The sequence below is a fragment of the Eupeodes corollae genome, chromosome 2 (assembly GCF_945859685.1).
Source record: "Eupeodes corollae chromosome 2, idEupCoro1.1, whole genome shotgun sequence".
Taxonomy (NCBI): Eukaryota; Metazoa; Arthropoda; class Insecta; order Diptera; family Syrphidae; genus Eupeodes; species Eupeodes corollae.
The window spans coordinates 105,115,829-105,141,758 of NC_079148.1; the positions used below are offsets into that span (position 1 = coordinate 105,115,829).

At 32.8% G+C, this 25,930-nt stretch overlaps 4 protein-coding genes across 4 annotated transcripts; 1 reads left to right on the forward strand and 3 right to left on the reverse strand.

The window, feature by feature from the left end:
• Positions 1 to 1,946: 1,946 nt before the first annotated feature.
• On the reverse strand, positions 1,947 to 2,578 carry LOC129946625 (larval cuticle protein 65Ag1-like). Its single transcript, XM_056056878.1, has 2 exons — positions 2,385 to 2,578; positions 1,947 to 2,293 (listed from the first exon to the last, which is right to left on the reverse strand). The coding sequence occupies exons 1-2, from the start codon at positions 2,507 to 2,509 to the stop codon at positions 2,095 to 2,097; spliced, it is 324 nt and encodes a 107-aa protein (XP_055912853.1). The 5' UTR covers positions 2,510 to 2,578; the 3' UTR covers positions 1,947 to 2,094.
• A 6,929-nt stretch (positions 2,579 to 9,507) lies between these two features.
• On the forward strand, positions 9,508 to 10,135 carry LOC129946627 (flexible cuticle protein 12-like). The gene is made up of 2 exons (XM_056056880.1): positions 9,508 to 9,718; positions 9,819 to 10,135. The coding sequence occupies exons 1-2, from the start codon at positions 9,591 to 9,593 to the stop codon at positions 10,009 to 10,011; spliced, it is 321 nt and encodes a 106-aa protein (XP_055912855.1). The 5' UTR covers positions 9,508 to 9,590; the 3' UTR covers positions 10,012 to 10,135.
• Positions 10,136 to 15,999: 5,864 nt separating this feature from the next.
• LOC129946628 (flexible cuticle protein 12-like) lies at positions 16,000 to 16,482 on the reverse strand. Its single transcript, XM_056056881.1, has 2 exons — positions 16,299 to 16,482; positions 16,000 to 16,223 (listed from the first exon to the last, which is right to left on the reverse strand). The coding sequence occupies exons 1-2, from the start codon at positions 16,421 to 16,423 to the stop codon at positions 16,037 to 16,039; spliced, it is 312 nt and encodes a 103-aa protein (XP_055912856.1). The 5' UTR covers positions 16,424 to 16,482; the 3' UTR covers positions 16,000 to 16,036.
• A 3,454-nt stretch (positions 16,483 to 19,936) lies between these two features.
• On the reverse strand, positions 19,937 to 20,744 carry LOC129946996 (endocuticle structural protein SgAbd-6-like). Its single transcript, XM_056057382.1, has 2 exons — positions 20,317 to 20,744; positions 19,937 to 20,242 (listed from the first exon to the last, which is right to left on the reverse strand). Exons 1-2 carry the CDS (start codon positions 20,472 to 20,474, stop codon positions 20,047 to 20,049), a joined length of 354 nt encoding a protein of 117 aa, XP_055913357.1. The 5' UTR covers positions 20,475 to 20,744; the 3' UTR covers positions 19,937 to 20,046.
• Positions 20,745 to 25,930: the final 5,186 nt, after the last annotated feature.

The following is a 25,930-nucleotide window of genomic DNA, read 5'->3' on the forward strand; positions in this document are numbered from 1 at the left end:
GCCATTCTCCATTTGGAGTAACTTTACGCGTTTGTTTCGGCGAAAAGTTCACCTTCCCCAGACAGTCCATCTGGTTTTTTTTTCACTTACATGGAAACCATTCCTGTTTGGTAACCTGAAACTAAACATGGTTCTTTTTCCTCACGAAAATGACAGCGAGAACCATGGTCAGAAGGACTATAGCCGTCCCGTTCTCTCTCATTCTCTTGTAGACGAATTGTGACATTTGTCACATTGGAATGCAAAATGCATCGTCTTTCTTAAAAATTAAAATTAAATGTTAAAAGAACTCGTTACGTTCATTTATAACGCAACAAAGTAAAGTAGCATGTACAATAGTTTAATGTATATCTTTTTGTTTACCTTAGTTTGTAATTGGATTCTTAACATTTTTCGTTAAGTTTCTTTTGAAATATGAAGGTTGGCAATACTATTTTAAAGTTGAATTTGCATAGATTTTTTTATAAATTTGATTAATGTTATTATTCATTCAAGCGTTGGGCATCTTTGTGATTTCGTTGTGTCACCGTTTGCGAAAAGATCTTGGCCTATATCCTTACAAGATTAAATTCAAACAAGAACTGAAGCTGTTGATAACAGAACCTTAGTATGTTCATGAATTGGGCTGAGCAACATCTTGAAAATGATTCGGATTTTCATCTATAGCAATGAAGCTCATTTCTGGCTGAATGGCTTCGTCAATAAACAAAATATGCGTTATATGGATGTTATGCACTTGGAGGACATGTGGTTCGAACAGGACGGCGGCCGGCGCCACAAGCCACACAGCGAGTGTCACAATCATTGGAAACCAAGTTTTGTATCACACGAAATGGTCCAGTCGCTTGGCCGCCTCCGTCGTGCGATTTGACTCCATTAGACAATTTCCTCTATGGCTACATCAGGTCTATGGTCTATTCCAACAAGCCAGCGACAATTGATGAATTTTTACTAATATCGAACGTAAAATTGCAGCAGTATCGGCTCAAAACCGTCGATCGAAAATTGGGTTTAGCGTCTGGACTTCTGAAAGTTGTTTATTTCCATACAACGAAATAAACAACTATAATACTAATTTTTCTAATACACGCATACACGCATAATGTCAGCATCTTCTTGATTTTGGAAAACGTTTCACTGTTAGTCTCTGACTTGTCCGGTCTAGCTTTCGTTTTTTAAATATTTTTAGAAGGTGGAACAATTATTTTAAAACCTTGAGTAAAAGAAAAGCTGACAAACCCGAAGTGAGAGTCATAACAAATATAAAATTCTCGCCTCGTGAAATGATTTTCTTGCATTTAAGGGAAGAGAATGAAACTCTTACCGTCTTGTTACTAGCTATAAAAATTATGGGCTTTATATTTTGTATTTGGAATTTACCTTAAAGCTTTGCAAATGTACTCTTAAAGACTTATGCTGTCCTTGACGGAATTGTAAAAAAAAAGAGGTATTAAAATAATACATATTAACATTTTTCTTTCCATTATTTTAAAGTTGACAAGTTCCCATTGTGGATGTAAATAACATAACCGACATACGTCCCCGTGTCTTTGACGAAAGTGTGGCTTTAGCATAATTGTTTTTGGCCTATTCACTTAAATCGGCTGTGAAAATCACGATCTTCGTGGCAAACTAATCTTTGAATTTTGAGAGATGATTCGATTGGAAAATCGTTACCTAATTTTAAAAATCACTTGTTTCGTGATTTGCATAACACAAAGGTCATCTAACCAAATTACATAAAAGGCAGTTTCAAATTTTTGACTTATTTGCTTCTCGTGAATTACGACCGAAATTTAACTTAATTTTTTCACAATTTTTCAACCCCAAATTTAAAGACAACTGAAACTGAAAACAAAATGAAGGTCAAATCACTCGGTATTCGAATGCACAGGTCTTGAATAACCATTAATGTTATATCTTTTAAGAAATTAAACTTCACTGACTTTCTTCTAGAATTGTTTTTGCATTTGTATTAGACTAGTTAACAACATTCTTATCACTGGAAATTCTCTCGTTAAATGACAGAAAAACCGATAAAAAATATAGACAGAGGTAGATAGGATGATAAACAAATAGGCAGGAGTCTATAGCTTAGGCGACTGGAGCAACTGGCAAATGAGCTCCTTGTGGTTGGAAACCGTTCTTGTCGGCAATGTAGCTTACAGAGTAAGTGATACCATCGTCTCCGATGTAGCTGTATTGTCCCTTAACAACAAGAGCTTCTTCTTCTGTTCCAATGTTCTCCAAATGACCGTCTTCGCTGGCGGACTTGCCATCGCTGGTTTCAGAACTGTTAATAGTAAAACAAAAGATATTAAAACGATATTTTTTTTTAAATTAATTATTATTTAAATCATTTAGTAAATTTGAGTTCAACTTACGCGTATTGGTAGCTTTGTGGTCCAACTTCGACAATAGAGCGGAGGACGGTAGCTTCCAATGAACTTTGTGGAGGAGCGGCTAAAGCCAAACCGAAAAGAGCGACGAAAACAATGACGAATTTCATGTTGAGATTGTAGGTGGTTGGATTTGAAGCTTGTTGTGAGCTGGAGAAAACCAAAGACTTGAGTGACTTACAATTTTCAAATAGGCCTCATTTTATAACCAGCAAAAATGATGGAGAAAATAAGCCTAAACTGGATAACTAACTATAATTTGGTACTTTAAATTCGAGAATCCTATCGAACCGGTACCTTACGCACTTTTTTTGGTTTGACAAAAAACTAAAACCATTATGAACGCTAACGCACCAAATACCATATTGAAATTGATAGTAGTTTATTTTTAGATTTAAAAAAAATAAAACTATCTTCACTTTGCCAAAATAGGCTTTTAGTTATGCTAAATTCAATTTAGTACTCGCATAAACCTTTGAGGTCATCAACTTTACATTATTAGTTTTATTTTTAGATATTTTTGTCTTCATGCCAGACAGCTTAAGGTGAGGAAATAAATAATGAGCGTTAAATTTGCACAAATATATGTATGATTGATATCACATATTATTTGATCAGATCTGATGTCTTGATCTGAAATCTGAATTATGCAAACAATTTAGCATAATTTGGAGTCCAGATTTTTGATCTCCCTCAACCTATTAACTTATTTAAACAAGAAATATAACTTTGCATAATACAAAGACTATAATATAATCTTCACGAAAAGTGAAATTATTAGACACGCATTTTACACGTGTGACTTAACATTGGCCGTGGTTTTAACATATGTACATACGCAAAATCGGAAGTTTAATTATCTCAAACTCTTTGTTTTCATACATAAAAGCTCATTCAAAATGTTTGGTCATTAAAATTATCGGCATTGTTCTTTGAATGAAAATCACTCTAAAACTATATTACCTCAAAGTTGTGTTCAAAGAATAAATAAGAAGATTCAATTTCAAGTGTAAGAACACTGCAGATCCATTTTCGAATGAAAAACAGTCTTCTTCCCATTGAAATTGTATTTCCTTTAAGAGAATTTATAGAAGGATAAAAAAGGTGTCAGTTACTGACGGACTTTTGCTTAATTGAAATTAGAAACATTCGTTTAGAGGACCGGACTCTGGTTTAACAGGTTGGAGCGCCATGAAATGCTACATTGGTCCTTTAAATTACATTCTCAAATCGGGGTATACGCCGGTTTTCCAATATCAATTAAAGCCACAATGAATTCATCATTTTTTTTTTATAATTTACAAGCTCTCAATGGGCTATTAGTACCATTTATATGTTTATATTGAAACCCAGTGCGAGCGTTAGAAAAAAGGAAAGGATTTAAGAGGAGATAATTGTCAAAATGGGGGGGGGAAACAGATTTGGCCATAGCATTCCACATTCTCGATGTGCGGTTTAAAAAAGAATCTCTATACTTGCTAATACGTCCAAAATCGAGCTCAGGGTAAACTAATAAGCATTCCTGAAAGTGCGAGTATTACGACTGAATTGTTTAAGGGTTGGGGTGGGAATGCTACTGGCTAATTCGACAAAACATTTTTTGTAAAAAAAAAACGGTAAAACAACCAAAGGCATTAAACATTGCAGCCGTGTTCGAGCTATGTAAATGTTTTTGTTATAGTTCTGTTACCTATCATTTTCAAAAGCCCTTTTTTGGATTCTACATAAAAGATGCAAACTTGATTTCGGCCACCTGCCCAAATATGTGATATATATTCAAGCTTTGGACAAATGAAGGAATTGTAAGTTACAGCCAGGTCAGAAGCACTTAGCAGCATTTTTGGCAATGTAGAATATGTGATCATTCCATAAGAGTTGATTTGTGATACACATTCAGAGGACTGAAAGTTGAATAGTTTCCTGGAATCAATTGTCACTCATCGATGCCACGGGGTTGGGTAACGCTTTAATAAGAAAAAACGGGATTAAGTTTTTGAAGCATTGAATTCTAAACGGTTAAAAATTCTCCATGCTGTCGAGATCAGAATTCAATGAGGTCAACATACGCTGCTGTTGAAGTTTTACATCCGAGGAAAAGGTTTTGAAGCTAGAAACGAATATGAAAAATATTGTCATGTTGTCAGCGAAATAGCTTAAGAAATCGTTTATAAGACGCTAGTTATAGCTATCATTGAAATCAATCCGAAACAATTTTTGAATCGATATTTGAAAGATGTTTCCTTTGATTAGAAATGAAAATTATATACTGATCGACCGGAAATCACACAAAGAATTTTTGTTATGAAAAAAAAAGTGTAAATGCGCATTTATTTGTCTCTAAAAATCTATTTTTCTATTTTCCGGGCGGAAATTCATTTTCCTGAACAGCTTATACTTTTATGTTTAAAAGTGATGTTAATCTTTCCACTGATTTGTGTTCTAATTTTACACAATTCCAATGACAGCTTTCTGTCAGTAAACATTTTGCGTTGGTTTTCAATCAGGAAATTTGTTTGCAATGACAGAAATTTTTAATGATAGCTATAAACGACCTGTGAAGAATTTTCTAATGTTTGTTTTCAATGATGAAAACCAATGATAGCTATAACTGGTGCCTGAGAGGGAGATAGTCGGAAACAAAACGGAGCCCTAGAAAACACCTTCAATTATTTTATGCATTTCAGACTTTAAACCATCCAATACAATTGAACGGTTTATCAATCCTAAAAGCAATCATTTTCCATTACTAAGCTTGGAATTCGCTCAGATTAAAAATAATCTTCGATTCGACCTCGTCATTAAAAAGCAATACGAGTAGTTGTCATTACTGCAATATTCATTAATCATCATTTTAGAATTTAGAATGCATAGAATTTGAATACAGCTATTTAAAGTCATACTTAGAGATTTGTGAGGTAAACAGATTAGTTTACACCACCTTTTCAAACTCAGCTTCGGTATTTACTATGATTTTAAATTATTGTATTTGGTCCGATTTGTCGAATTAAAAAAATTAGAAAATCCTTCATTTACAATAGCAACAGAATTGGTTCCGAGTTGTAAGTCAATTAACTGAAAGTTGAACTTTATTCCTCTAGGATTTATTTATTTCTCGCATTTGGTGTAAAAGGATTTCTCGTCAAATTGGAAAGAAATATGTAATATTTCTTTGCAATACGAAATGCAAATTGGGATAAACACCTTAGTCGAGGATTAAGTTCTTTAGGTCCCAACATCGTAGCATTTGAACCGACCGCAACTGGACCGTCAATGGTTCCAACTTAGAAGTGTTAAATGAATTTAAATATTTAGCTACACATTAACTTATGACCTGAATGTTGGTGTTCACATAAAAGATAAGGTGAGAGTTGCAAAAACTGCAATAAATTGTATGTGGTCAAACTTGATCCTACGTCTAAGTTCAAAGAGTGTTTAGCAACTATCAAAAGCTGTTTGTGTTATGGCAACCAAGTCTATGGGTACAAACAAATAGAAGATATCGAAGCTGTCCAAAGATATTTTTTCAAGCGTATCTTTAGAACGCTGATTATATATTGAGGGTAATGCAAAGGTCGACCAACAATTTGAAAAAAGAGGGTCCTATCAGTGTGTTTTAGATGCCGGTAAAGACTGGTATGATTTGGCCTCGGCACACAACTTTCCTCTGTCTCTATCTGTTGATAGTTTAGGTACGTGGAGAAGAGCTCTCTACGACTGTATATCTACCATTGATGGTCACTTATTCCAAAGCTATCTAGATAGGGCGAGGAAGATCAATTTACAGTAAACTTAACCTCAGACTCGGGTCTTCTAATTACTCTAGAGATAAATTTACTGTAATGGAAATGAGCATCATATTTAAAGCACGCACGGAGATGTTAGAGCTTAATTACAGACCGCACAGAACTGGAAACAACCCAAACTGAACTTTGTGCAACCTTAATCAAGTTGAAAACATTTTCCACTTTGTTGCATTGTGCCCAATCTTTCAGGAAATTCGTCGGCGTTATTTTAACAAGAGTTTTCTGTAACTTGAAGAATGTCTAGGTGTTCCGAATGGAGGTATTGGTTGGCGTCTACTGATTCAGTTTTTATTAGATGCAGTTTTATATAGAAACATGTATATTAATATATATATTTTGTTTTAGCTAAACTAAAAGCCTAAATCGCATTTGGAAAATTGCTATTCATTAAATTCCTTGAGATATCTTTCTTTTTTTTCGTTTTCGCCAAACTAAAAGCCCAAACCGCATTTGAAATTGCAAATTCTTTATGATCTATTTATCCTTTCTTTGTTTTAGCCAAACTAAAAGCCCTAAGAACATTTGATTCAATTGTTTAACACATATTGCCATAAATAAATGATTAATAATTTTGTTTTAGCTAAACTAAAAGCCCGAATCAAATTTTGTTTATATTTTTTTTTTAAATGTATTTATCTATTAAATTACCTACACCATTAAAACGAACATTTTGTTCCTTCCCTCTGGCATTATTCTTTTTCTTTTTTCAATTGCTTTTTTCTTTATATAACCAAATTTTTGTACTTTCTGTCACAAAATGTTTAGTTTAGAAAAATATACCGGCAGACGGCCTATGAGCCATATTTGTAATCATTAGTTTTAAGTTTGTTATTTTTGAAATAAAAAAATAAAGATGATAATAATAATAATAATAATAAATTGGGATTGACTTGTAGTTTGCCTGAAGACTGTTTTTAGACAATATTGTTTTTGGTAGTTTTTGTACGGTAAGCTGAAGGTAAAAGTTAGGGAAGTAAAGTTCTGAGTTTGAAGTATGACACTTGAAAAACTAACTAGTTGACTTGGTCAAAATGTACGTTCAAGGAATGCAGCTGACTGCAAATGAAGTCCCTTATGTTATCTGAACCTGCCCAATGCATGCGTACGGGTTTTCTGTGCCCCAAATGCCTTGATTTCGCTTGTTTACATACCCGCCAAGATCAAAATGAGTTTTATCTGAAAAGATGATTTTTTTAGCAAAATCGGCATCTTCTCTAAGTCGATCGCATTTAATATTTCACAGCGTTGTGCAAGCGAATACACACCATATTGGTTCAGTGGAAGGATAAAACTAATTATCTGTCAAATCAGACATGAGCTAAGTTCAACCTATACATAATAAGCACTAGTTGACAAAAAAAAAGTTCATTGGCGGACCCTATATGCGCAAAAATTTTTTCACTCAGCTCCATTATTTTGGAATTATCTCATATTCTTCTGCGTTTAATTTGCTCGTACCGTTCTACATTTCCTTGCAAATTAAACCAAATTCCAAAAGTGTACATTTAGGTAAAAATTGATGTTCGGTACTCGATATCTGGTGACCAAGTGAAGATATTGACTTCAAATTAATTAAATTCCTCCAATTGTTATTTTTTTATATTAGCAATAAAAACTGTTTTGAAATGCTACTAACATTGGCAAACATTCTATTACAAAACTATATTTTGAAATAAAACTATTACATTATATGCAAAATATTGTTAGTAATTTTAAAATTCTTAAGAATAAATTAAACAAATTATTTTATCATATGTAAAATATTGTTGCTATCTTTTATATACTTTTTTAGAAAAATCCAATTAACAACTTTTTTGCAAAAAAACGAAAACCTATAAAAATAATTAAAAATTGATATAAAATTATTTATCAATATTTTGTAAACATTTAAAATCTGCAGATGGACATGAATGGGAATTTATCAGTGTAAGTTATATCACAGTTTCTTTTTCTATTTCGCATTTGTAATTTCATTTTAAGCGACCAAAATTGCCAAAAACATATCGGCTTGCTGAATTTCTATTTAATCATTAAAAATATAAAATATTAATCTAAACTCAAAGTCTCTGCACTCTTGAGCCCTAATTTTGTGGTAGCATTTCAAAATCTCAATCAACATAGATATTTTCAAATAATTATTAAGAACAATGAATGAAATTGGGCCCACCCTCTCCAAATCTTGTGATTCTGTGTAATTTATTGGTCAAGCGAATACAAAAAATGTCTTTAATCACATTCCTCGTCAAAAAACCAGCAATTTTAAATCATTGTTGCAAATTCTGTTTAAACAAATCATTGAAAAGGTGTTAGTGTTACTACTTCAAGCTTTATGCATGATCAAAAAAGATCACAAAACCACCCTCACGCATCATTAAGCTCTGCAAATTTGTTAAAAAAAAACCTTTAGACAACACCAATGTGTCATGTCAAGAGGTAGTTCGGTGTCTGATGTTGTTTCTTGTTTCTCAATCACTGCTATGATGTTGAATTGTCTGTTAGGTGTAAAAAAAGAAGCACGCAAGATGCCGGTTCCACCCGATTCCGTCAGCAGCAGCAGGGAGTATGATTTCATCGAAGAAGAAAAGACGAATTTGCATGCCATCATCATCGATCGGTGAGGGTCGGGACATTACCACAAAACATACTAAAAAGTCGAATTCAAACCCACATAAATTAACTGATGCTCTACTGCAAGTTATTATCTTCGACTAAGACACTCTGGCAAATGATGATGGCCAAAAACGTCATTGGCATCCATTTACCACTCTCGGTGAGACTTGTTTCTTGGCTAAGGTCATCCCAGTACGCGTGATACGTTTCGGCTTTATATCAGCTTCGCACGACATCGACATGCTAATTTAAATAATCCCAAAAGTATCGTCTGCGCTGTCTCTCGTCGTCGTCTTCGTCTTCATCGTCGTCGCCATCATCGTCATCTTCGTTGTTGTCGTGCTGTGCTGGGACTGACGATGATGGGAGCGTGTAAACGCCTCAGGCCTGCACTTGCGCCAGTTTGCTGAACGCTCTATGAATTCTTCAAAAACTGATTTTTGGAGGTTAATCCGCCCATCAACAACAAAAAGACAAACCAAGCCACCTTAAGCTCCAGCATATGTATGATGCGTAGTGTATGTATGTTGTAATATCGGCTTTGGTACCATCAGGTAGGGCAGGAAAGATAAACGTCAGCTCTGACTCAGCTTATCCAAGATGAGGGTCTTGTTTTGCATCTTTACTTCTTCTTCTTTCTGGAGGCAGTTGGTGTAAGCTTTTTTCTTCAGAGTATATAAAAGCAATGATCCACGGCTGACTGATACGCACAATTCCGATATCGGTCATACAGTTCACATTGCACTTCCGAAACACAACAAATAAAAATTCTTTAAAAATGAAATTCGTCGTAGTTTTGTCTGCCCTCTTCGCTGTGGCCTTGGCTGTTCCCCTTGACGATTCAAGGAATGCCCAGATCTTGAGATACGAAAGCGACAATATTGGTGTTGATGGATACAATTTTGCGTACGTATTTTCCAAATTGATACAATTTCAAATGAATTTGTTCTGAAATTATTTAAAATTTTCTAAAATTCTTTTTTTTTTATAAAACATTAATATGCAGATATGAAACGAGTGATGGAGTTTCTCGCCAAGAAAGTGCCCAACTCAAGAATCCTGGAACAGAAAATGAAGCCATCTCTGTTCGTGGTACAGTTTCATGGGTTGCTGCCGATGGACAAACGTACACTTTGAATTATTTGGCCGATGAGAATGGTTTCCAACCTGAAGGTGCTCATTTGCCAGTTGCAGCTTAAGGAGATATAAACACATTTTTTAAATCGCCTCAACCCGTTGTTAATTAGTTTTTATAAAACTGAGTGAAAACTTGACTGTATTAATAATTTAGAAACACAAATCATTAAAAAACTTTGAAAAGAACTTTTTGACTGATTTTTCTATGATTTGGTTAAAGATTTGGTATTTTAAGATTATTAAATAATTTTGGAAAACTTTGACGTATAGGAAATTGGTTGAGCCAAGTCAAGACGACGAAGATAAACCAAACAAAGGTAAGTGTATACAAAACTTTAATCCAAGTTTTTTGTAATTTTTTTTTCTGATTTTCCATTGATTCTGAAGTTAGCTGAAACAAAATCCTTATTTTGAAAAATCTTGTTGAAGAATTTGCAGGAGATATTGCACCCTAAAAAATAAATTAAAACTTCTAGGTTCTACAACAGAGGACACTTATATACAAGAAAGAACAACATGCATAGCAACAGCTTTGGTAGGCTTAAGATGGTCCTCTATATTTCTGATAAAGTCTATCACTGGTAGTTGAATTTGGTGATTATAACGTCCCAACTATAAATGCTGAAACCTTAAACGCAAACAAACTCGTTGAAGAAAACTTGACTTGTCAAATTAAAATGTCTTAACACGACACTTCAGATTTTGCTTTTGGTCGAAAGTAAAATTACGATACCAAACTGGATCTTTTTCAACATTCTTAGGCGTTTGCGAAATATCTATCTTTGGATCCACTTGTATGCTTATGGCAACTGGGTATAGTTTGTTGAAGTAATTTTGTAGCCTTCTGTTGAACAGCAACAGAAGAGGATCGACCAGTGGCGGATTGCGGAGTAATATGTTGGTCCAGCAAGAATTTAGCTAGACGCAATTTGATATCGCCGTGTAACTTCCTTGAAATAATCTTTGATAATAATATTTTGCTCCACTTGCCCATTTGTAGACAAAAGATGAAATAGAGCAGAAAATAAATATTTGTTTAAATTATTTTCACAGAATTTTTTTTAAAATGAAGAGAAGTGAATGCTGTTCCGTTATCGGAAATAATAATACCAGGGAGACCATTGGTGGCAAAAAATTGTCCCATAACCGACACCGCATACGGAGACGATGTGGAAAGAACTGGATGAAGTTCTTACCGCTTTGAATAAGAATTCACGACTAGAAAAAAAAGTTTCCTTTGATAGATCCGGCGAAGTAAATGTGGATTCTAGACCACGGATTCTTGGATCCTTCCCAGGTATAACCGATAGCAGGAGAATTGTCTGGTTGAAATTGTTGACATGTAGAAGAAAGCTTAACGGTCTTCTCAAAGTCCTCGTCAATTTTAGACCACCACACGTAATTCTTTTTTTTCGCACTCCTACTATATCGAGAGTCCTAAAAGATCTTTACATTCGTAAATCCGCTGGTCCGGGTGGTATCCCCGCTATTATTCTGAAGAGGTGTTCTTCCACGTTAGCAAAACCACTGCTTTAGCTTTTTCATATATTCTATTCTTCTGGGCTCGTTGGAAAACGGCATTTGTTCAGCCAATCCCAAAATAAGGCTAATATTCTTCCCCCGCAAATTATTCAACGATAGCAAGGTCATGGAAACGCTGATTAATTATCAGCTTAAGAAATATCTTGAGGAACGGAAGCTTCTTAATGACCGGTAATTCGGCATTAGCAATAGGTCCACTGGTAATCTCATGGTTCATTTCATCGAACAGTGAAACAAATCTTTATATCGTTTTGGAGAAAGTAAGATTATTGCACTTGATATTTTAAAGGCATTTGATAAAGTCTGGCATCATGCTCTCATATCGAAAATGCGTGCTTTCGGTATAGACGAATATCTTCTTAGTTTGATTAGAAATTTTATTTCGAACCGTTCAACACAAGTTGTTTTGGACGGATTTAAGTCTAAAACCAATAAAATAAACACTTGTGTGCCCCAACGCTCCGTTTTGTTTCCGACCCTTTTCCTCATTTGTATAAATGGTCTTTTGTCTTCTTCTAATCCAATACATTGTTTCGCAGACGATAGTACTCTAAGCTTTTCATATTCATTAAATTCCGACCTTAACAGCATTTCACAATATAGAATAAGAAACCACGTGGAATTTAATTCTTGGAAAACCCAATGTTGTATTCTATCGTTAAAGCGAGATATACACCCCTTGCGATTATCCATAAATAGCACTTGCATCGAGGAGACTGAGCATATCGATATTCTCGGTATGTGTATCACCTGCAACCACATTTTGTGGAACGAAAACATACGCGATGCCGCCCAAAAATGACGCTAGATGTTTGAGTTTTCTAAGGCGATGCAAGAAGTAAGAGCATTTAGATTAATTGATATTACCATCATAAGATCATTTACGTCGCTTGAACATCGTCAAAATGTTTCTTGTATCACCCTCTTTTACCGTTATTTTAATGGTTTATGGTCAAGAGAAATAGTCAGTTGCATTCCTCCCCTTAAACAGTTCAACCGTAATACTCGGGCTTTTAGAAATCTACGGAGATTCATTCTTTAGCCGTACTACGCGAATATGGAATGCCTTACCGCACTCTGTTTTTCCAAGTCATTGCAATATTCAGGAACATAAAACCAATGTGTACCGACATCTTCTTTCAAACCCTCTCTCTCCCCTTCCTAGTGCTCACACTGTGTCTACATAATAAGGGTAGTATTATCCCTTTGAGTGTGCGCTTATTATAAAAAAAAAAACACGTAACTAATCGCTAAAGCCTTCATCCGAACTATACCTGGATGATTTGAATGAGGGATACTTAAAACCGAAGATTGGTAAAGCTCTGCAATCAAAATTCGTTGACCCCAAACCTAGCACCCTTTAATATATGAAATGTCATCTTTTCTGTAAAAAAAAATTGAATTCTGGTTCCGCGGTATTTGGCCAACCATTTAAAGAACTGTATCCTTTTATATTTGTCTTAAAATATCACTGGCTTGAATTATTGACGTGTCTAGCGTTTCAATCATCAAAACAACTTCTTCTTCTTTTGAAGTGTTGGGTAACTGAACGTGAACAGGCAAACGGCTAAATCCATCGGCATGCGCGATGTTGTTTCCAGGTTTGTAGAGAAGATCAAATTCGTAGGCAAAGGTGTAGGTGTAGGCTCTAAAGAAGAAAACAATCCTACTAGGGTTTATGGTCCGTGAAGATTTCAAAATGTCGATCATGAAGGAAATCAATAAAATTTTGTAATACTTGCTATTATAGCCTATATGGTCACCAAAATTATCCATATTTTTCTATTTCAAAAATCAAAAAAGAGGCTGGGATGCGACCCACACTGATAACTTCCCATCCCATCTGTCGATTTGTCTTGCTTCAAAGTTTGTCTATATGTACTCGTACCAATTTTTACCAAATTTGCGTACTATTTTTTGTAGATTTTTTTTAATGAAAAAACGGACTGTTGGATTTTTATATACAAATTACTGAATATTGAAAACGATATTTTCCGTGAAATAAAATAAGTTTGAAGCCATTTCTTTTAATTTTTGAAAAGCTATTTGCGCCGAAAGTAAATTTTTACCAAGTTTTAGTAGGTATTGTTATTTTTTAGAGTTTTATTTTTTGTAAAAAAAATTTTCTATTCGAATTTTTTAAAAATTTTACCAAATGTTGAAAACAATATTTCTTATAAGATAAAATTTGTTTGAAGCCAATATTTAAAATTTTTGAAGAGATATTTGAGTCGAAACTCAATTTTTACGAACTTTTCTTAATTTTTTTTTCGGTTTTTAATTTTTTTTTCGGTTTTTAATTTTTCAAACTTTAACTGAATGTTGACAACAAGATGTTTTGAAAGATAAAAGTAAATTAAAGCCAATATCTCAAAGTTTTAAAAAAAGATATTTGAGTCCAAAATCAATTTTTACCAACTTTTATACATTTTTTTTTTAGGTTTTTATTTTTCGTAAAAAAAACTGTCAATTAGATTTTTCTCAAAATTTTAACAGATGTCAAAAACATTATTCGTCGTTGCATAAAACTGTTTTAGAGATGAAATCATATTTCAGTCGTAAAATTTTGGAGGTTACAAATTTTTTTTTTTAGTTTTTTTGATTTATAAAAAAACCGTTATATTGATTTTTTTTAAAAAAATATACTTGTTTTGTATCACGTTACAATATATTATATAAAATTTAATAAAAGTCTCTAGCGTTTTTGGTTCGTAAGATATTTAGGGTTAACCAAAATTTTCACCTTTTTTTCAAACTGCTATGGTAAAAAAACCACCCACGCAATTTTCTTGAGAGCCCTTTCTGCATCTTTCTGCCTTATTATCTGTATAACAAAATTTATTTGAAGTCGATATCTCTTCTGGTTCTTGAGCTATGGACGACGAAAAAAACGTCGCGAACGTACGGACGTACGGACGTACGGACGTACGGACGTACAAACGTACGTACACACGCACGCACAGACATCTTTCTAAAAATCTTTTATTTCGACTCTAGGGACCTTGAAACGTCGAGAAATGTCAAAATTTTCAATTTGACAAATCGGACCCATTACAATAACTTCCTATGGGAAGTTAATAATCCAGGGTTATCCATTTTGCTGTTTCAAAAGTAAACGTCAATAAAAGACATGAAATATTTTTGTTTGTGATATTTCTTTTTTATTATAAAGTTTGAACGTTGACATTATGTGTGAAACACTACATCATTTAAGTATCATCACACTATTATAACCTAAGCTTTCTATCTATCAGCCAGAACCCATGTTGCGAAGCTCGCAAGTTAGTATAACTGATAGTTTTAAGTCATAAGGTATAAGGCATAAGACACTATCAGCTAATTATTAATTTCCATTTCCATATTTTTTTGTCATCTAAATGTCGGTGAACAGGCTCTTCTTATGTTGCTTTTGCAAGGAGGAATAAATGGTGAAAATTTAGAAGTCCGAGAAAAGCTTGAAGCTCGCTGTTTGTTCTTTGGAGCTGGAGTGTTTCGAATAACCTCTTTTTTTATAGAGGGTGAATGCCATCAGCATCAATACGAAATCCTAAGAAAGTGACTGAAGGAACGTCGAACATACACTTCGCTTTTCGTAGTCGTAACCCATACTTTTCTAATCTTTGAAACACCTTGCGAAGAAAGTTTGCCTGCTTCTCAGAATTTTCCGCTACTAGTATGAGATCATCCAAATAAAAATATACATCATCTATTCCTTTTAATAAATTTGACATTGTTTTTTTTTTTAATTCCCCTGGTGCTGAAGAAATTCCATATTGGAGTCGTTTTTATAAGCACTATTAAGAGTTATGATAGTTTGTGCTTTAGCTGCCTCATCATCTACTGTTAACTGTATGTATGCTTGAGCAAGGTCAAGCTTAGCAAAAACTAAACCACGAGGAAGATTCGCTACCAAGTCGTGCATTGAGTTAATGAAGAGGGTATGTGGATCAAGAGCTTTATTTAGTGTAGACTTATAGTCCCCACAAAAGCGGACGGTTCGAAGCACTTTTCCCGTTTTTTTTCCATTTTGACATTTGTGACTTATTTATTTTTAAATTTGAAAATTTTACTTCAATAAACAAAAATTATACATGAGAAAAATAAAAGATGTCAAAAATGCTGATTGAGAGATTTGATCTACAAAATGTATCGTCTCAGCAATTTTCGAGAAAATCGAGCGTTCAGATGAAAGTTTTTGTGGCATTTAACAAATATCCTGCAGCTCTGTAATTCAAGTGGGTTTTCTTTTATGGTAGTAAGTAAAAGGTTTTTAACTTAATCTTTGAATCGAACTATTTACATATACTAATCTACTAATTTATGTTCGACCTAGATGAATTCTGAAATACTAAGAAACAGGGGATCAATTGTTTATCTAAAAACATTCAAAATTTTTGCTAGAACTATTGCGGCTTACTATACTTACTATAGTTTGACATACAATTTAAAACACTTCTAATTCCAAGCATAACAATTTTTATATTTTTTATCATTGCATAACAAAATCCTTAACTTTCAACACCAAAATCAAATGATTTTTATTGTTTACTTAGGCAAATGAGCACCTTGGGGTTGGAATCCATTCTCATCAGCAATATATTGCAGAGAGTATTGGACACCATCGGGTGCGGTCCATGTGACGGATCCACGAACAGAAATGGATTCACCATCAGTTCCAACCTTGTCTAACTTGGCGCTCTCTTCACGAGAAACTCCATCGCTGGTTTCATAGCTTAGGAAATGGATATAAACAAATTACTTTAAAAAAATTTCTCTTAAGAGAAGAAAAGAAATGTTTTTAACTTACGCAAAGTTGTATCCATCAACACCAATATTATCATTATCGTATCTCACAATTTGGACACCATTATCAAGGGGTGCAGCCAAGACGACAGTAGCGCAGAATGCAGCAAATACAATAACGAATTTCATATTGTTAAATGTGTGTTGTTGTTCGATGAATTAATCAACCAAAACTGATAACTTTCTTTATAATTCTCAATTGTTTATATACAAATCCGAAATTCCGAAAAAAATTCTAAAACTTTTGCCAACATTCAAGAAATTACTATGTATTTGTGCATTAAGAAATAAAAGCTGTAAGACTTGATTCTAATTAAAAAATGTATAAGATGATTAAAAGTTCTTAAAATCATTTTGATTTTAGATTGCATCTCCTTCAAAAATAAAAAATAAAATTACTCAAAAATAATGGTGATATACTGTTAATGAAATTAAAAATATACTCATCGTATTTTTATCAAACAAGTTATTGCAATACTATAAATTTTTGTTTATTGTCAATTGCTCTTGTGAATCATTTGAATGGGATTTCTTTTTGCAATAAGATTAAAAATGCAAATCCTAATCCGAAAAAAAACATTTGAATTAAGGAGCTTATCCACTTCGTGAGAGTAAAAGTCACAGACGAACTCAATCATGGGATTATTTCTCACCTAGGTGGACATTGGACATTGCAGAATTATCTAAAGCCTAGTTTACACCGAAAATAAAGGAGAGATGATATGGTCAACAATTTTTTTCTAATGCAAAAATCAAATAATTCTTTTCCAAATGATTATGATTTCCTAAATTTGAATGTAATTTTGTCTTCAGCAGGACAAAAAAGTTTTGAAAAAGTTTAAAAATCCATAATTTGGGGTTTTTAAGGCTTATTTTTCTTTTTAATAAAAATTTAAGTTTTAGTAGCTCATTCATTTGACTCTTTGTAAAGTTTAGAAAAACCATAAATCTTATGCTGAGAATAACTTGTATGAAAGTTTTGATTTTTAAGGACTACTGCTTCAGTTTTGCGGGCTTTTAAATCAGGTTTTATGAAGATACTTCATTTGATTCATAATTTTCTTCAAATTTCGATTAGAGATTAATTTTAATGGGATTATATTTCTCAGAAGCCGTTAACTAAAATTTACTATGATTTCTTAGTGTTAAAAATTTGTCAGAAGTTCTAATTTGTTCGTTACATCATATTTCAAAAGCATTCAATAGGGTTTGGCTTCTTATCGAAAATGTGTGCTTTCGGTTTTCATGAATCCCTCCTTTATTGGATTTATAATGACCTTTCGAATCGTTCAATTAAAGTATAGTATTGGATGGGTTTAAGTCTGAAAATTACAAAATAAAAGTTGGTGCGTCCCATTTCCAACACTCTGTCTCATTTTTTATTAATGTTCTCCTGTCTGCAACTTCTAATTTCTCCTAACTTTTCATATTCGTCATAGCATCATTTACGTCGCTTGAACATTGTCGCATGGCTTCTTGTCTCACCCTTTTTTACCGTTATGTTAACGGTTTCTGCTCTAGAGAAATAGCCAGCTGAATTCCTCCCCTTAAAGATTTTAACCGTATTACCCTTGCTTCCAGAAATGCTCATCAGTATTCGTACTGTCAAGTACAGAGATTCGTTCTTTAGCCGTACTATGAGAATGTGGAATGCCTTATCATTCTTTGTCTTTCCCAGCTATTATTAGGTAATATTCAGGAACTCAAAACCTACCTTTCCATTTTGAACATCATTCCTTAATTTACAACTTTTTAAACAAAACACGACCTACAGACCTTTTAGCAAGACAAATCGATAGGCAGGATGGTAAGTTATCAGTATGGGTCGCATTCCAGCCTCTTTTTTTTAGAATCTCAATTATATGACTTGTGAAATTTTGAAAAATCTTGAATCCTATGATTTTAAGGTTTCGAGAAATAAGTTTATAATTTCGATCTCCGAATTTGTCTCCATGTATGTTCTGAATTGCACAGTAGACTAGAATGGTTTGAGTTGCTGGAACTTCATGAATAACCCCGAGCTGAAACATTTGTTTTTAAGGACTATTACCAGTTTTGTTAAGACTTTCAAATCAGGTTCCTTGGGTATTGAAATTAAATCATAGTTCATTTTACTATTAGATTGTTTCAAATTGCTAACCTTTCCCGAATTGATTAGTTATGTAGTTTTTAATTAGAGAACTATAAACGTATGTACAATGTTTTGTTAGATATACATTATTAGGTATCCTATACTAACGCCTTGATTAAATCTAAGACCGCACTTTAAAACAAAATTAGCTTATGCTAAAAGAACTATTGGTACAATCTGGGAACCCTGTTTCAAAAACATTTATTTATTACTAAGTGTAAAACAAACTGTATTTCGTTCGACTGGAGCCTCGATAATACTTTATCGAACTCAGAAATACTATGAGGTGGACAAATTCCATAGCTATTTTTTAAAAAAGATACCAAAAAATACACCTAAATCTACATCAAAACTTGAATCCCTTACATCACTCATATGTCTCAGCACATTTCAATTATGTCTAAAAATTATAAAAGATGAACGATTGTAGAATATTAAAACAAAAATTAGAAAAAATAAAAACAAATGAGAGGAATGGCAGAAAATAGTGTCCGAAAGCGGAATGAATATGACTGTTTATGGGAGTTAGCAACCTAATCTGTTAACAGCCCTATTTTGAAGAATCTTGACTGACTTAGGCATGACCGTTATGTCGAAGAGACGCAATTGTCATTGTTTTGGAACTACAACAGCAAGATTAATCATATTTTAAATGCAGAGAAATATTTCTTCAACAGTTACTCAACTAAAAAAACAAGCACTATCTTCAAAATTAGACGTGAACTTCTTCTTTAAAATTTTGTACCACATCGACCAGACTTATCAACAATTTGTGACCTGTGCAACACGAAAAAATAGAAGAAGAGAAGTTTCTTATGCCTTATCACCCAACGTATGAACACCATTTTGTTTTATTTCACTTTAAAAATTGGCATTATATTTACCTTTTTTTGTTTCGCTTTCTAGGCGTTACAATGTGACATCAAAATGTTATTAACATTATTTTTATTATTAAATATACATTTTAACTAAAAACCTTGAAAATTAAAAAAAAATATGTAAAATCTAAAAAAAGTTTTGCTGCTGATATTAGAAAGGAGAAAAGGTCCGCTAAATTTTTTCACAGCTTATTTCTATGTAAAATAACTAACAATAGTATCTGGATCTGAAAAGCAATCATCTCTCCCCTTTGAGACTGCTTTCGAAATTCAAAGCAAGTAATTAAAAAAAACACCCTTTAATTAAATCTTAAAATTTTTATAATTGAATTCAATGTTACACCAAGTATGTCCATGTATGTATATTGTATATGCCACCACAGGTGTGCATTTAGATAGTTTTCCTTTGTCCTATATGTGTGTGTGAGAATAATATTAATTGTTTGATAGAATTATTCTAGATACGAAACATAATGGATACATATTTTCGGAGAATTAAACTTTCCTCTGCCAAACTGTCTATAAAAACAACAGCAATAATCCAACATGGTTAATTTGCCATGAACCGCCTTCGAGTTAACTCTGCGCCTTCGAATTGTCTTCGGTCCATTCCATAAATATAAATAAAACAACTTAATTCTAAACAGTTTTTATTTTCAATCTCATTGCAAAATCTAATTTCACACAACAAATCACGCACTCCACAGTTCCAATTTTTCTAAACTTAATATAAACAAATACTTTCAGTCGTCCAATTTTGGCAAATGATCTCCTTCCGGTTGGTAGCCATTTTCGTCAGCCTTATAGGTCAGTTTGTAAACTTGTCCATTGGCTGCAACCCAACTGACAGATCCCTCAACGGAAATTGATTCGTGATCGGTGCCGATGTTTTTCAAGATGGCGGTTTCCTTCCGTGATGTCCCATCGCTGGTGAGGAATCTATAAACAAACACAAACACTTTAAAATGCAAAATCAAAATTATTTACGCATAATAATTTGGACAACAACTCACGAGAACTTGTAGCCATCCACACCGATGTTATCGTTGTCATATTCATTGATTATCGCACTCTTGGCATCGTCAATGGGTGCTGCGGTGGTGACAGAAGCTGTCAGTGTCAGTGCTAGCAAAGCGATAAGAGTTAGACCAACAACAGCAAAGAATTTCATGACAGTATAGGTTTTTAGTTCAGTGGTTGTTGATGGTGGAGCTGGGAGCGGGTGTGCTCAGTGGAGGAGATCACGTCTAGAAATAAGAAACCACCTGGTCCTGGTTGTCTAAATATATAGAAAGACGCACGTTTTCTTTTGACGTTAGCGTCGCGTCGCGTCCCACCCACCTAAAACTATAGGTACCTACATTGGCTCTCCAAGAAGTTTTGTTCGACTATAGAAATAATTCTGCGGTCTACAAAACTGGAGTTCTCGTCAAATATCTGCAGCGAAATGGTTCTAATCATTTCATTGTTCCGCTGGCGCTGGTGGCTGTAGTTGTCGCGAAGGGAATTCCTGTTTTTTGTTTTTTTTTTTATTATTCGAAAATGTTTTTTAATGTAAATAAAGACGGGGTGTCGCGGTCGGTGTGTATTGCTACCGAGCGACTTTTTCATCTACAAAGTCATAAACAAAATTTTCAGAGTTAAAAATAAACAATTAAATTTTATGCTTAGGTATATAGAAGTGCTCAAAGCTAATTTGACGACCTCAAATGGATAAAAAGTTTTGATAACTGTAAATTAAAATTAGAAATATTTAATCAGAACAAGCTCTATAATATTACTCGTAGGTAGGTATATAAACCGAACCAGTTCCAGCAGACGTTATTATGTATAATTGGTATAAATATAGTTAAGGTATCTTTATAAGCCAACAAGTTTTCTATAAATTATTTTCATTCACTCTCGAGACATTCTTTAGAGAGTACCTGCCCTGCATTTATTCAAAAGTTATACATACCTTTCCGGTCTAGTCTGATGATATTGGTGCTCGTGTATAATACATTATGTTAGGGGAGCAATGGGTATGTTCCGACATAGTTTCAAGATCTCCTTGTCACTCGCTCTAACCCAGGTTTAATACTCGTTACAAAGGAAACTGAAATATTTATGTAAAATGTACTTTCAACGTGTACAAATATTAATTTAGAAGCTGATAATCAATTGTAAGACCTTTTTTTTCTTGTATGTCCAGAGTGTAAACTTGAAACTTGCAGCACGTTAAGTCTAGTATAAATTCGGAAAGTAACAGAGTTAAGAAATAATGATTACTTTTCAATTTTCATTTCGATTGCAAGTAATTAGTAATTTACTTTTGTCCATTACAATTACACATAATTGAACTAAATTTACATTTCAATTACTTTCATAATTGTAATTGCAACAATGAACATTTCAATCATTTTTAATTGTAATTAAAAAAATGCAATAAATGAACTTACTAATTACATGTAATTGAAATTTGTATAGGTCTATTGAAGTTCTTGAGGAAGAGCACTTTAAAATTGCAGTTAGGGTATTTACTTTGTCTTATTTACTTGCTAACTTAAATCAATTCACATAAAAGAACTTAACATTTCAGGAAATTATTTTGTAATATCATGTTAAATGAAATTGACAAAAATAATATTTAATTATGCACGTTCCTGTGTTAAAGTGAAAGTTATAATTAATTCAATTTGAAGTTATTGAAGCTTTTCAATTACCTGTGATTTGTAATTGATAATTCTTCAATTATATTTCAAATAGTTGAAAAAAAAGTAAGGATTTTTAATTGCAAGTAATGGCAAGTTATTTTTTTCAACTCTTTTTAAGAAACCATGAAAAATTACAGCCTAATTCTTAAACATTTGAAAATATTAATATTTTTTATGTTTTTTTCTCACAAAATGTTCACCCTGAGTTTTTATTTCTTTTAAATTAAAGACCGATTTAAAATTTATATTTGGTACACAAAAATGATCATTTAAAAATAATACAATCATTCTTAATTACCCATAAGCTAAATACACAATAACTGATGTCCAAATAGTTGCAGATAGGTTCGAGCAGCTTTGTTATACATATTTGTTTTAAGGCAAAACCGATCCAACTTAAAATACAGATCTAAAATTTCTTTAAACCTTTTTCCGTAAGTTGAAAGCTATCCAGTTGGAATATGATCTAAAAATGGAACGGGCAGAAGATCAATATGTCTGTAACTTTGTCTTAAGCTTTAACAACCTATAGATATGTGTTCAGTGAACAGATTTATTTTGTGACTCCAATTTTCCGAAACCTTGCTGATGGTTTTGAGCTATACACCACGGATTGCTTTGATGATATTGTTCTCAATTACTAAGGATTTCTTAAGTTTGTTTGCATAACATCGGTCATTGGCATCGCCACAACGCAACGACGCGACAGCTGGTAACTCCAATTAATGGCTGAAACACAAACACGCTTATCAATATCGGCTTCGCCTGACGTTTACGAGTTAAGCCACAGGAAATCAATGCATGCTGTCACATTGAAGCTTTGACCTCACGTTTCCTTTGACAATCGTAAGGAAATTAACGTAATGTTACGTATTGTGACGCAAAACGGAAGCTCTAGTTCAAATTTGAAGAACATTTGCTATGTCTGACAGCTCAACAATTGTAAAAAAAAGTCAACAAACAAAATGCATTTGCTTTTGGAGGGATAACCATTGGTTATTAGAAAAAGTTAAAAGGTTAGTTATTGAAACATACATAGAAAAACTGTAAACATTTTTTCGAATAACTCCTCATAGATTGAAGAACTCCGTAATTGAGCTCCCGGACCCAACAACGTCTCTCAGTCTGCGCTTCTTCTTGCTAAATGAGCTGAACATACCCACGATAGGCTATGTAAGCTACTTTCGCGATAAATTAAATTTTTTCGATTTCAAAATTCATATATTTTAATGCACGAAAAATCAAAACACTTTTCAGATAATATAACAGCTGTTAATGACACAAGTGTCATTTTAGAAATGTAATTCAAAGCAACATCGAAGCAGGCCCATCGTAACTCAGCCGAAGCCGAAGCTGAAGCGTGTTTGTGTTTCAGCCGCATAAATCTGTCTAATGACTGAAACAAAAACACGCTTCATCTTTGGCTTCGCCTGACGTTTACGAGTTCAGCCATATGAATTTAATGCATGCTATCAGAATAAAGCTTTGACCTCAAGTTTCGTTTGAAAGTCGTATTCAACGTAATATTGCGTAATATTACGTAATATGATTTCACACGGAAGCTCTAGTCAAATTTGCAGAATATTTGCTTTGTCTGACTTCTTCACAGTTGTAAAAAAAGTCAACAAACAAAATACCGGACCCATTTTTATCTTTTATTGCACGAAAAATCAAAACATTTTGAGAAAAATTAACAGCTGCTTATGACAGAAATGTCATTTTAGAAATGTCACATTACAAATAATGTCAATTAAAGCAACCTCGAAACAGACCCATCGTAACGCAGACAAAGCCGAAGCTGTAGCGTGTTTGTGTTTCAGCCATAAGGCTTTAATTGTGAAGCGATTACTCCACGGATAATTGTGTACCTTCAGTTGCTGAGCGAACTGCTCCCTGTAATCGAATAACCTTTGCTAAGAGTTCTCCTCAGGCCAGTGCGTTTCTTAATATTTCTAAAAGTCTAACCAAATATTACTAACAACATATTGTGTAAAATAATTAATGTTTTATCTCAAGACCCTTGAATCGAAAGCCATTTTACATCAGTTTGTTTGAAGTTATTGTAATGGGTCCGATTTATCAAATTAAACATTTTGACTTTTCTCGACGTTTTAAGGTCCCTAGAGTCGAAATACAAGATTTTTAGAAAGATGTCTGTGCGTGCGTGTGTACGTACGTTCGTACGTCCGTACGTTCGCGACGTTTTTTCGTCGTCCATAGCTCAAGAACCAGAAGAGATATCAACTTCAAATAAATTTTGTTATACAGATAATAAGGCAGAAAAATGCAGAAAGGGCTCTCAAGAAAATTGCATGGCTGGTTTTTTAAGCATAGCAGTTTAAAAAAAGGGTGAACATTTTGGTTAACCCTAAATATCTTACGAACCAATAACGCTAGAGACTTGAATTCATTTTTTTATGATATACTGTAACTTAATACCAAACAAATATATTTTTTTTTTAAAACTCGAATTGAAGTTTTTTTTATAAATCAAAAAACTGAAAAAAATGTGTCACCTCAAAAATTTTACGAATAAAAAATGACTTCATCTCAAGAAAAATTTGTGCAACGAAAGAAACCATTTTTAACATCTATTAAAATTTTGATAAAAATCGAATTGACAGATTTGTTTATAAAAAAATAAAACCTAAAAAACATTACTCAAAGTTGGTAATTACCTACTCAAACATTACTCCTTTCAAAAACTTGAGATTGTGGCTTTTATATTGTAATTATAAATCGATTTGACAGTTTTTTTCACAAAAAACAAAAACTTAAAAGAAAATTTAACACAAGTTGGTAAAAATTTATTTTCGACTTAAATATCTGTTTAATACTTTGAAATATTCGTTTTAAATTATTTTCATCTTTTAAAAAATTTTGTTTTTAAAATTCATTAAATTTTTGAAAAAAATCTAATCGACAGTTTTTTTTACAAAAAATTAAAACGTAAAAAGAAATTTAACAAAAGGTGGTAAACATTGATTTTCGACACATATATCTTCTCAAAAATTTGAGATCATGGCTTTCAGCTAATTTTATCTTACCAAAAATATTGTTTTCAACATTCGGGCAATTTTTGATAAATATTGAATTTACAGTTTTTTTACAAAAAATAAAAACCTTAACAAAAAAATTAATAAAAGTTGGTAAAAATTGATTTTCGACTCAAATATCTTTTCAAAATTTTGAGATATTGGCTTTAAACTACTTTTATCTTATAAAAATATTGTTGTCAACATTTTGAGGAAAATCGAATTGACAATTTTTTTACAAAAAATAAAAACCCTAACAAAAAAAAACAATACTAAAACTTTGTTTAAATTTACTTACGACTCAAAAAGCTTTTAAAAATTAAAAAACTTGTCTTCAAACTCTTTTTATTTCACATAAATTATTTTTTTCGATATTAAGTAGTTTTTTTTATAAAAATCCAACAGCTTTCTTTTTCGTAACAAATCGATAGACGAGATGGGAAGTTATCGGTGTCGCATCCCAGCCATTTTTTTTGTAGGTTTTTGTTTTTATGCATTAGAAAATTGTCAATTGAATTTTCATAAAAACATATATGAATTTAATTTACCAAAGAAATATAACAATAAAATATAATAATAAAAATTAATGACATGTGATTGATATTTCCCTTGGATAAATATTTTTAAAAAATCTGGTATTTTAAAGTTTAAGAAATCATTTTATTTTTCGAGGTTTGTAACTTTTAAGAATTTTAAAAAGCTTCTTATGCTTTTTGAATCAATACAAAATTTCCCTCAGTCCATTTTATTTTAATTCAAAATTGTAAACCCCATTTTGTGCCCAGAGTTTCCAGAGTTATCTATCATAATATAATCCTAAAATTAAAAAGTTACGTTTGAACAAAAATGTACCTCTATTATGGATGCTATCTTCCCGTGGAATCCACGTGTCTATATCC